The 12,595-nt window shown below is 34.8% G+C and overlaps 2 protein-coding genes across 2 annotated transcripts in view; one reads left to right on the forward strand and one right to left on the reverse strand.

Moving 5' to 3' along the window:
- The window catches only part of LOC145255727 (citrate synthase-lysine N-methyltransferase CSKMT, mitochondrial-like), a 121,645-nt gene that overhangs the window by 67,590 nt on the left and 41,460 nt on the right, over positions 1–12,595 (reverse strand). The gene's annotated exons all lie outside the window — the stretch shown is intronic.
- LOC145255725 (protein phosphatase 1B-like) overlaps positions 10,154–12,595 on the forward strand; it is a 466,557-nt gene continuing 464,115 nt past the window's right edge. The window contains exon 1 of the mRNA XM_080114329.1: positions 10,154–10,633. Coding sequence (XP_079970455.1) covers positions 10,549–10,633 — 85 coding nt within the window. The 5' untranslated portion in view covers positions 10,154–10,548. The remainder of the gene's footprint in view (positions 10,634–12,595) is intronic.

A 12,595-nucleotide genomic window follows, 5' to 3' on the forward strand; every position in this document is an offset into this window, starting at 1 on the left:
GGTACGATCAGTTTAGGCAGAAAGCTATATTGGGGTGTCATACTCTAAGGTATGCGTCTATGCACATAAGGCATCGGTCAGTTGTACATTTCCATGCATACTTACCTGTGCACGTGTAAATCCACATAGTTATATGTAAACAATTTCCGTGTTAAGTCGTGGAGGTTGCATGTAGGGTATGTTGGGGTTGGGCAGGGGGTTGGCTAGGGGGAGGGGAATTGATGCCGATTATTGGGTGGTTATGTGGGATGAGGTTATGTGGTGTTTAGAGTTGGTAGTGATTGGGGGTATGTGTTATTTTGTTGGATTTAGGGGGATTCTTAGGGGGAGGGGGTAAGGTGGTGTGGGGTGTGGGGGGAATTGGTTAAGAGAGTTTGGTTGAGTGTATGTCATGGTAGTTGTGGTGGGTGGTTGTATTGGATGTATAATTTGGGGAATTTAAGGTGGTGTTGTCTAAGGGATGTTTTAGAGAGGTGTATAGTTGCTAAGGAGGTGGGATTTGTAATGCCTACAGCTTATAGTGGTTTCCTGTTTTTTGTTTAGTAATTTGTCTCTGTCTTTAAAATTGGAGATAAGGAGTTTCTCGTTTAGGCAGAGGAGACATGGGGAGTTTAGGGATTTACATGTGCTAGATTTTCTAAGGATTTCCCATTTAATGGTTGGTGTAAGGTTATTTTGGGTTAGATGTAGATATATATATATTAAAAAGAGACTTATTGGGATAATGCAAAGCCCAACAATTGAGGTGGAGCTTATAGTGAAGAGAAAGAAAAAAAAATAATATAAAGATATATACTAATGCATGTGAATTTAATCATTAAAATAATGGGGTGTGAGAGAAAGAGGGTAAAACATTTTAAATATGGAGGGAAGAAGATAGAACTACAGTAATTAAGGCGATATAGGAAGAAAATTGTGGATATGTAATGCGATTAAGAGGTTTGCCATGGTAGGTTAAAGGGTATGTGTTCAATATGTGCATCCATATGTGGAAATGTACATTTGATATTGAGAAACAATAGGGGAAGGCAGCGATATGGTGTAAAGGTAGATGCTCTTATAATCATATAGAATTAGGGGCATCAATAGAAAGGGAGTTTTCTTGAAATAGAGGATGGAAGTTAGGTCAGAAAGAGCACTAGAATCACAAAGTAGTATCAAACAAAATATAAATTATTAGATAAAGAAATAAAAAATGAAGGAATAAGAAGATAAGGAATAAAAAATATAAAATCATAAAAAATAAAATACAAAATGAAATAAAAATAAAAAAAGAGAAAAACATTTTTACAATGAAAAAAAAGGTGAAGTTATGCAACATGGGAATAGAAATGAAAGCAATTGTCATGAAGTCCAATTTGAATGCAAAAGTAGTCAGAAAAATACCAGTCATTATTAGAGTATTGTATATCAACAGAAGATTTGGAGTAAATGAGGGATGTTCAATTTCTATAATCTTCTGATGAGAAGCATTAGGTTTCAAAATACAAAATACCTATAAAGAGCATATTTACCTTCCACCCCTAATTGTTGTATTTTCCCTATTGAATCAATGATTAAACTTATATGCATTAGTATATATTTTTATAGTGTTATTCTTTTATTCTTTCTCTTACATATATATGTGTGTGTGTGTGTGTGTGTGTGTGTGTGTGTGTGTGTGTGTGTGTTATATACATATTTATATATTTCTTCATTTTTTTTTTCTTTCATAAAAACAATAACATTTACACCTCAATACATATTAACTGTTAATTGTGGTTCTTGGCCATACCAAAAGACACTATTTTCGTCCAAGATGGCATCTATCTAGGACAGGGACCATATGCCATAAATCTCCAGCTCTAGAAAAGTTGTTACCAGGACAAAGGAGGCCTACCGGTACCAAGGCGTCAGAACATAGGGGTTGTTTACTTTTTTTTTTTTTTAATGCATATACATTTCTTTTAAAAATGTACGGAAAAACATTCAATATCAAGTTGATTCCAGAATTTTGTGGTGCCATAAACGAGTGTAGAGTGGATTGAAAACATTGAATTGGTCTGTGAACTATGCTATGGACAAGATCAAGTGCATTCTGCCATTATATGCATAGGTCCATATACATGCATCTTAGTAAGGTGCAGAGAGCAGATGTGGAACAAATTAACAAGCCTTCATGACTACATATTTTTTTACGTGTTTTGTTTTTCTTCAGTTTGACCTAAAATGATTACGCGAGGGCTTCTTCCATTCTGAATTTTTTGTTATTAATTTTTTTTTTTTTTAATTTTTTATTTCTATATAAATTTGTTGGGCTTTACTGCTCCTTTTGTTTATGTTAGAATATTACAGATTCAAATAAACCTTTTTCCCAAAACCTTTACTTTTCAAACACATGCAGTTCAACTTTCTCACTTCCACTTCTAAATACTACCATTTAAATGTTGATCAAAAACAATCTAAATACTATAATAATGAATATCCCAGATGCTTCTGACCACAACAAATTCGGGCATTAATTATAGTTGCTGGTGTGTTTGATGACAATGGCACTGTAATGTGCCTCCCACTAAATAGATTCAGCAGACTCTAACCAGAAAAATCACCTTAGCCAAGGGGTTAGGAAACAGTCATCCCTGACTGCGTAGTCATCTAGCCCAGGGAACAGAAGGAACCACTGCACAAGAGCAACAGCAATCAAACTGCCTTTTTTAAAGTCAATAGACAAGCTATGACATGTGATTACACATCTTGCTGTCTGCTCCATCCACCTAACTCCAGCTCTCCTGTTCAGACTCCTGCAGTTCCTGTTCACTACTGCAATTCCAGTTTCAGTTCACACCTGCAGCTTCCAGTTCCAGCTACTGTGGCTCCAGCTCACTTCTACAGCTTTCAGATTGATCTCCTATATGCTGTTATAGTTCCAGCTCCAGCAGCTCGTTCCTGCTCTAGTTTCTTCCAGCAGTTTCTGCAGTTTCCTGTTTCAGTGCCCATAAACCTCCGGCCCTCAGTTTCAGAGACTGTCATTTTCATTTTTGTAACATCTGTTCCAGTTGATCCAGCCCTTTTCCATGTCTACATGGACCGGACTTACCTGAGGCATCTTATCACAACTCAAGGACCTCTACATCAATCTCCGTGTAATATTCTATTCTTAAGTTACAAACTGAAAAGTGTGAAGATGCTGATCGACCGTACAACTAATGAACAGGGCAAAGAGGTAACAGCAATAACAAAGAGAGATCATCAGTTAAAGACAAGAGGATATTGTTTTATTTTTAAGAAAAAAGGTAAAATATCCAGCAATGATACCAGGTTAACCAGAGTGAGAACGGGTGTCTTGCAGGGTTGAGATTCTTGCATTTCTGAGGTAATGTGCCTTAGGTTGATCCAAATTGTATAGACGGGATCTGATGTTTGAAACTGGTAGATGGATGTTGATGGGGTATTGGAAATTGACAGGCACTGAGACTGGTAACTGGATGTCAAGAGCCACAGGAGGTGGTGGCTGGAAATGCTGGAGGCTGCAGGAGTAAGCGTAAGTTACTGGAGTCACTGAAGCTGTAGCGGTGAGCTGAAGGTCACTAGGGTCACTGCAGGAATAAGTTACTAGATTTGCAGGAGTCACTAGATGTAGAAAGGGCACGCAGTAGCAGAGAGTGAAGTGTGTGTAACATTAAGGTTAATTTGTCGAAAGGTAGCTCTGAAAAGGGCTGTTTGAATTGCAGTAATAGTTTGTGATAGTTAGCCTTGAAAATGGCTGTCTGAACTATTGTTGCTGAGTCCCGTAGGTTGCTGGGTTTATACATTTTGACTGAGCACATTAAATTCAAGATTAGAAAGTCTCCTAGCTCCCTTGCTGTGCTGCTGATTTTGCAGAGAAGTTGCTTGTTTTATGGAAAGCCGTTTATGCTACAGGTGCCTTGCTAAATAAACAAATGACTATTATTAATATTTTGGCCAAAAAATGTATTTGGTGTTTAGTGTCCATATATATTTTATTCTCTGTCCAAAAATTAAAAAATTTGCTATTTTGTTTGGTTGCAAAAATTCAGTTTTGTGTTTTTTCTTTGTTGTTTGATAAAAGACAAGAATCTCAACTTCGCGAGATTCTGGTTCTCGTACATTTTCCTTTTTTTCTTGGTAAAAATAAAATACGATACCCATCATCTTTAACCGATCATTTATGTTTGTCATTTTTCTTTGCTACTGCTATTTTTAGCCTATATATTGCGATTTTTATCCTATATATTGCTATTTTTAGCCTATATACTACCATTTTTAGCCTATATATTGATATTTTTAGCCTATATACTGCCATTTTTAGCCTATATATTGATATTTTTAGCCTATATATTGATATTTTTAATCTATATATTGCTTTTTTTAGCCTATATATTACTATTTTTAGTCTATATATTGCTATTTTTAGCCTATATGCTTGTGACATATTTCGAAAAGTATCAGGTTTCTGCTTTCACAGCAAATCATCGCTTCAGCTCGGGGGGCACTCTTATCTTTACTTGACTCCTGTCACTGCTGTCATGAGGATCAGGGGTGGCAGAACGTGATGAACACTGCTGCCAGCCCCCTGAGTCTCTCCCTCACAGCCTGACACTCTAGTTCCTGGACCTGCTTCAATTCCAGCGACTTCTGCAGAGTTTCCAGCTCACTCCTGCAGCTTCCAGCGACTTCAGCTTACTTCTATGGCTTTAATGATTCCAGCCTCCAGCTCTAGAGCTCTACTGACGTCTGGCTACACGCTCCAGTGCCCACTAATGTCTGGCTACCAGTTCCTATCTCAAGGACCCAAGAATCTGAACTTCGCAAAACTCTGGTTCTCGTACATTTTCCTTTTTTCTTGGTAAAAATAAAATATGATACCGATCGTCTTTAACCGATCATTTATGTTTGTCATTCTTCTTTGCTACTGCCGTTACTCCTTTGCCTTGTGTTTACTTTATTAGTTGTACAGTCGATTGACATTCTCAACTTGATTTCAGCCCCCTGCAACAGATTGAAGACCTCGGATACTGTGAGAAATTCCATATACAACCGCCATCTTTCTTGTTTAGGCCAGCCACACAGTTCTAGTAGCCGGTCTGTGATTGGTTAATTTGAAGGAGTCAAGTAAATTGCTGGGCGCTCTTTTTTGTATCATGCTTTTATTTTTCAGTCTAGCAGAAATTCAGCATCAGGATAGACTCAAACCACAGCGGCTCTCACTGGAGAGAGCTAAGACAATTCCTTCATGGACACCAAGCAGAGACAACTTATATTGCTGTATTTATCCTAATTGAGGATGATATTCAAGAATTGTCTTGCATTTTTATTTACCAAATATTGGATCTTATCTCATTTCATTTTGAGTCCCAAGGGGCTCACGTTATGCCTAATTATAGGCGCCATCATTCCCACCGAGTTTTCCATGAACATTCATGGATCCTTATGAGGAACAACGAACTAACATTCCAACAAAAGGCTCCGTGCACATGGAAGCAAAATCGGGCCACTGTTTGCAAAGGACTATATCAGAACCAAAGAACTTTCATTGCTGTTACTTGTGAATAAATTTTGAGTTTAAAAGGTACAGCTTTTGTATTTGTGGATTTTTTTGCTTCTGCAGGGAGGAAATTGAGATGTGTGAGAAAGAAATTTCTCACATTCTCATTTTTTTCAAAACGTCTAATTTAAATATATTCTCTTTTTTTTTGCAAACATAATGATTAGTTTTATATAATTTGTGCAAATTCTTGATTTAAGACGAGCAGATTTTTTTTCCATAATTTGAGCAAATTATTGTTGATGAGTTTTAACATAATTCTTAGAAACCGTAGTTTGTTAACTCAAAAAAAAAAAAAAAGGAAGGAAGGAAAAGATAAAATATTTTTTTCTGTTTCGTTAAATCAGAAAAATAATTTATTTCATTAATGTTAACTTATGTCGCTAAAAACTAATAAGACATTGATAAGTTTCGATTGATGCTATGTTTGCACTCTTAAAAAAGTAAGAAAAAAATTTGGGAATTCTTCTTACATTTAACATTGCATTAGATAATAAATTAATTCGACCTTGAAATTAGGGTCTTAACTAGCATATATAATTGCATTTTTTCGATTTAAGATCCCATGTTGATCATTTGCGTGACTAAATTGGAAAAAAACAAAAAACTTTGGTTCAGATTCTGTAGATGTAAAAAACACAAAAAAAAAAACAGAAATTAAGAAACCGTTAATGATTTTTTTTCGTAATTTAAATGTTTAAATGTAAAAGTCACACTTTGAATGTGTTTATTTGCACGCATTCGATATTAATTTGATTTTTAAATTGATTAATTTGAATTGAGATTACTAATGTTGATTTGTAATTATGATGCCATGTTTAATGCACACATTGAATATTTTATGCTTCTGTTGTCGGTTTTCAAAATGATAATGTGAGTTGAAATTTTATTTAAAAAAAAAAAAAATTAGCGGGCAGGAAAGGGATTAATTCCCCCCCCCACACACATTTTTTCAGGCATCCTTTGTGTAGCTCGGGAATTTCGAATTTGGTTATAAATGTGTAACTTGATCATATTTCTCAGAGCATTCGCCCTAAATTTGGAGTAGATTAATCGCTGGCGACCATTTCATTAGTGTGGGTTATTTGTGATTATAATTCCATTTTGGAATAATATTGGTAGTGTTCACCACCTTAATGTTTGCAGATAATTATATCTCTGTTATTTTATTAATTGTTCTCGAGGGACGAAATATGGCCATAAATGAACTTATGACTAAATGTGAAGCCAAAAGGCTGCGCATAAATCGTGCTGTGAAGTAGTTAGAAGTTAACGACCCGTCACCAGTTTTTTTCACGTCCCAAGAAGCAGTAATTAGAGTTTGGTAAAGGAACTTGGATGACCTGATAGACCAAATTCTAATCAAGACTCCAGAAGAGGAGAAATTGCAGCTTTGTGAGGTTTCGGAAAAGTTTTCTTCGGAAATCGAAGAAAAATTGCTTTTGTTAAAATTAAAATTTGATGCTCCTCAAGTTATGCAAGCTTCGACGGTTATGCCAGTGAAAATGCAATTGGATTGTCCGAGATTTTCCAGAACGTCCATGGATGATAAGTTTTTGTTCAGAACATTTCTGAACAAATTCGAATTCTACACTGATAATTTAAATAAGGCTGACAGACTGATAGTGCTTAAATAAAAACTGGATGCATTTGATATAATCTCTAGTCTAGATGTAATATCAGATAATTATGATGTAGCTCTGAAATTGTTAAGGGAAAATTATTTAAACCCTGATTTAATTAAAAATCGAGTTTTTGAGGAAATTATTCCTTCTCCATCAGGGGAGACAAGCTGTAAAAGCCTTCGTGTGTACTTGCACCGTATGTAAAAAAATAAATGCTCTGCCTTGTAAGGCACTTGCAGGGTCAATATTGCCTGCTCATAGGGTGAACTTTGTTCGCCCATTCAAACAAATTGGTGTGGATTTCACCAGTCAATTTTCCAAAAAATTCCCTACGCATGTATATTTCGATAATGCAAAATCTTTTGTTGCATCTGGAATATTGTTATCGAACCTGCTCGAATCAGACGAGCTGAAGGAACAATTTAAATCAATTCACATCGCCCATCGAACAATTCCCCTTTACTCTGCCTGGGAGAGACTAATTAAAACTGTCAAGCAATGTTTGAGGAAACTATTGGGCAGAAGAAAGTTAGATTATTATGAATTTCTGACTGCACTTTCTGACGTGCAAAAGGCAATAAATATATTGCTTCTGCTGACAGAGACCTTAGTATTTTAACTTCAAATCATTTCTTCAAACAAGCTATCAATCTCATTTGCTTATTAATAATTATGATTCTGAATTATGTCCTAATCCCCCAAATAGGACTGCCTTGTTACATTCCCTCAAAATGAGGAATAAATTTGTTGAAAAATTCAATCGTATCTGGCATAATGATTATCTCTTGTCATTAAGAGAAGTTGATGCCAAAATCGGGAGCAATTGTGCCCCCAAGTTATCTGTTGGAGATATAGTACTTATTAAGACTCCCAACAAAACCAGACAATTTTGGAATCTTGGTAAAATAATTAAATTAATCACTGGAAGCGACAATAATGTTCGTTCCACGGTTGTTCTTAAGGATGGGTGCGAACAGGTCCATTCCTTAAAAAATCTTGTGCCCTTGGAAATTAAGGGTAATGATGATATTGCATCAACTGAGTTTATAGAAGAAGGAGGTCCCTTTTTCTGTCCAACCTGTTCTGTTCCTAATGATGGAACATCGCCAATAGTGTGCTGCGATTCTTGTGACAGCTGGTACCATTTCAGCTGCGTGGGAGTTAATCAGCAAGATACCTTAGAGGAGTGGCTTTGTTCTAATTGTAAGGATGAAGCTCCTCAGGTCAGTCTATATAGTGAAAATTAGTTAGTGTCTGGGTGCACGAGAATTTTGACGTTTCAACTGAAAATTAACAACAGACAGTCACACACATATTAATATTAAGAAATTTTAACTGAATTAAAGTTATAATTATTGAATCTCAATTTGAATTGTCAACCAATCAACATATTAAAGTTAAGAAATTTAACTGAATTAAAACATATTGAAATTATAAATTTGTCTGAATTAAGACTTATGTTTATTGGATTAACTTGTTATTTGTCGTTTATCCGACCGTTTTATTGGGAAAAGTAATGATTGTCCATTACTTTTTCCTCTCCTCCTTGGCAGTGTGTGAGAAATTCCATATACAACCCCCATCTTTTTTGTTTAGGCCGGACACAGTTCTAGTAGCCGGTCTGTGATTGGTTAATTTGAATGAGTCAAGTAAATTGCTGGGCGCTCTTTTTTGTATCATACTTTTATTTTTCAGTCTACCAAAAACTCGGCATCAGGATAGACTCAAACCACAGCGGCTCTCACTGGAGAGAGCTAAGACAATTCCTTCATGGACACCAAACAGTTGGTGAACGAAGGACACATCTCTACAAGCAGAGACAACTTATATTACTGTATTTATCCTAATTGAGGATGACATTCAAGAACTGTTTTGCATGTTTATTTATCAAATATTGGATCTTATCTCATTTCATTTTGAGTCCCAAGGGGCTCACGTTATGCCTAATTATAGGCGCCATCATTCCCGCCGAGTTTTCCATGAACATTCATGGATCCTTATGAGGAACAACGAACTAACATTCCAACAAAAGGCTCCGTGCACATGGAAGCAAAATCGGGCCACTGTTTGCAAAGGACTATATCAGAACCAAAGAACTTTCATTGCTGTTACTTGTGAATAAATTTTGAGTTTAAAAGGTACAGCTTTTGTATTTGTGGATTTTTTTGCTTCTGCAGGGAGGAAATTGAGATGTGTGAGAAAGAAATTTCTCACAATACTAAACCATGAAAAAATAAAAATTTTAAAAATTACTCACTTTTTTAAAGATTTAGTTTGTTGTGCAAGCTGAACATAATATGCTCAAAATGAAGAAAAAGAGTTTGTAAACGTGTCGGGCGGGGGGCTAAAAACTAGTAAAAAAAAAAAATCAAGTAAAAAAAACTGAAAATCGAATAAATAACATTGTCTAAAAAAAAACCCGATGACAAATTTGAACTAAATCGATATTCTGAAGAATAATAAAAAAAATTAGTAAAACTTCTTATATATATATATATATATATATATATATATATATATATATATATATATATATATATATATATATAAAGAGAGAGAGAGGGGGTACGTTATATACATCGTCAGTTTGTACTTCTTGCCTATTAAATAACATCAGATAATCAGAAGATTGAAATGCAAGTCGAAAAAGCTGCTGTAGAGTGGATTAAAAAACAAACAAACAAAAAAAAAAACACATGTACCCCCCCCCCCTCCTAACCAAGCCCATTCACCGTCGTCATAATTATTTTTAATTTTATTCTTTCTTCTTCAGATTCAGTCGCCGTCTTTATCTTCCTCCGATAACACAAAACATTTTCGTTGGAGGCACCATTATTTGTCCTTTTCATCCCTTCGTTGTCCTCCTGTGCGTTTAAAAATTTCTTGTTCTTTTTTTTTTTTTGTAATGTTCAATAATAATAATAATAAAATAAGCTAAGAAACTACTCGAAATTGAAAAAAAAAGTTTATATATCAACTTTTTTTTTTTTAAACATGACCGATAATATCATTTACGCGTTTAAAAAAAAGCAGTAATTTAATATGTCGTTGACGCTGTTCTAATGTAAGATTTTAGAATTTAATTAATTAAAAAAAAATTTAAGATTCCATGTTTCCTTAATAAAAAGAAAAGGCACAAAATACAAAAGGGAGATCGTAAAAACGGTCATCAAAGAAAGCGAGTGAAGAATATAAATTACACAAAACTTTTCGACGGACGAACGAAGTATTATCAATAATTATTTTTAACGGATTTGGATGCTATTATTTTGACGGACAGGTAAAAACTTTCTCGCGGCTGGTCATGTTGAACTTCGGCATTAGACGATCCGAGTGGATAAGCTTCCCTGTGAAGCTACAAAAGAACTCTACACAACAATGGAAACCCGTATGCATCATAGACACCTTAAAATCAAAATTGTTCACATAAAAACATCGAGATTGGTAACCGACTTTAAGCCAGGTAAGTGAGTCTGTAACTGCACAAAGAGAGAGAGAGAGAGAGAGAGAGAGAGAGTTTGCGGCTCTGGCCTACTTGTTGAGAGGGAGAAGGCATTGAAAGTAAGAGAGTGAATTTGCGCTAGTCTTAAGAAAGATATAGAAAGGCTGTGTTTCGGATTCCTGTTTACTTAAAAGGAAAAATACAAAATTTGTATTAAAAAGATATTTTTAATTCACTAAAGAAAAAAAATGCATACAGAAAACATGCTTGCTTCAGCTTGTTTTTTGTTTTTTTTTGTTTGTTTTACTTTGTCTTGTTTTCTTCGATAAAATAGTTTTCAAAAGTTTTATTTTTAACAGTAATTAAGAAAAATTCCTCGTTTGAAATAAAAAGAAATTTGTTTAAAGTGTTTGAAAATTAACCACGCACTTACTGAGTGACAACCTTTTTTTCTTAACTTTTTCACAAGTTTATTTGCGCGTTACAACGCGCAAATAAATATTTCTACGCATCAAGAAATACAAATGAAATTTGGTGCCGTCCAAAAATATCCAAAGCAAGTCATTTTACGAAATAATAAATAAAGCTTTTTGGTTTACTGATTTCATTTTAAGACATAATTTTTTATTTGATTTAATTCTTTAACAATAAGATGATTTTAATTAAAGTTCCTATGTTCTTCATTTTTACTGTTCTCAGTCATTAAGATATCCTTCTAGACTAAGAAAAAATTACATTTTTGTCCCCATCCAAAGAGAGATGGGTTTTTCACCACATTAAAAACCGTCCTTATGTCTACTCTTGTAGGGAGACAAGTACATGGAGATACATGGAATTTTGTTGCATCCAGTGAAATTCAGTTTATAGTACTGTAGGGTGTGAGTTGGTGTTCTCCAATTCGTAGTCGGAATCCGTCGATATTAGAGATCATGGTTGCAGGTGCAAGGATATCTATAAGTTGAAAGTGGTAGAGTATCACTGGGACTGTTAAAGATAAATTTCACGAGATCTCTGATTTACAGAAGGGTTCAATCGAGCCACATTCACATCCATATAAATTAAAAAGGCGTGAACAACTTTGGAGAAAAAAAATATAACATTTATTAACCTGTTTACGAAAAAGTCATTCAAATTATATCAACGTCAAGGTTTTGCAACAAGTTTTCATTAGACAGTCCTTGTCAATGAGTGTCTAGTAGAAAAGGCAAAAGTTCATGATTACAGATTTTCATGTTGATAGTTACTAGTGTAAATGGTCATTAAAGCGTGTATGCTTCTTGCATGTGTGTATGTGTTCAATATATATGAAAATAGCAGTTCGAAATAACTTGTTGAAAGGAATTAATCCTCATAGAATATGGTGCTTTCCATGATGAGAATTTAGGTGTATGATGCGAACAAAGTCATGTTAGTGGTTTAACGTCACACAACGACGGAGAAGGGCAGCATTGTTGTTTACTGGTAAAACTGCATCCTGAACTGACTTGAATTACTCGTACAAAGCTTATATGGGCAGGTTCTGGAACATTCTGGACTATTTGTTGTATTGCTACGCGCAAAACATAACATACTTTATTTATCGCATGTGTGCAAATGAGCAAATTACAACGTTGTGTCTTTGCACGTACTTCATATGCATATGTGTTGAAAATGGTGATTGCTATTAGAATGTCTCTGCCAAAGATTTGTTCCAGTCATATATAGCAGATGCTACAAGTTCTTACGTATCAGTGGAGAATCCCGATTCTATTGCATCTCTAGAGAACAGGATTTGTTTTGTTAAACAACCTATATAGATACAATGTTTACGCTTCACAAAATTTGAGCTTTGGTCCACATCCTTGGAGGTGGTAACAGGGTTAAAAAGTGCAATGGATGTGACTTTTAATATATTCTGAATTCTTTTTCTTCTCATCGCTTATTATGATTATTAAAATATAAAGTTTCAAAAATAAAAACGAATTTTGGATTTTTGAAAATTCA

The sequence above is a fragment of the Euprymna scolopes genome, chromosome 31, assembly GCF_053919585.1.
Source record: "Euprymna scolopes isolate OS-2025 chromosome 31, ASM5391958v1, whole genome shotgun sequence".
Lineage (NCBI taxonomy): Eukaryota > Metazoa > Mollusca > Cephalopoda > Sepiida > Sepiolidae > Euprymna > Euprymna scolopes.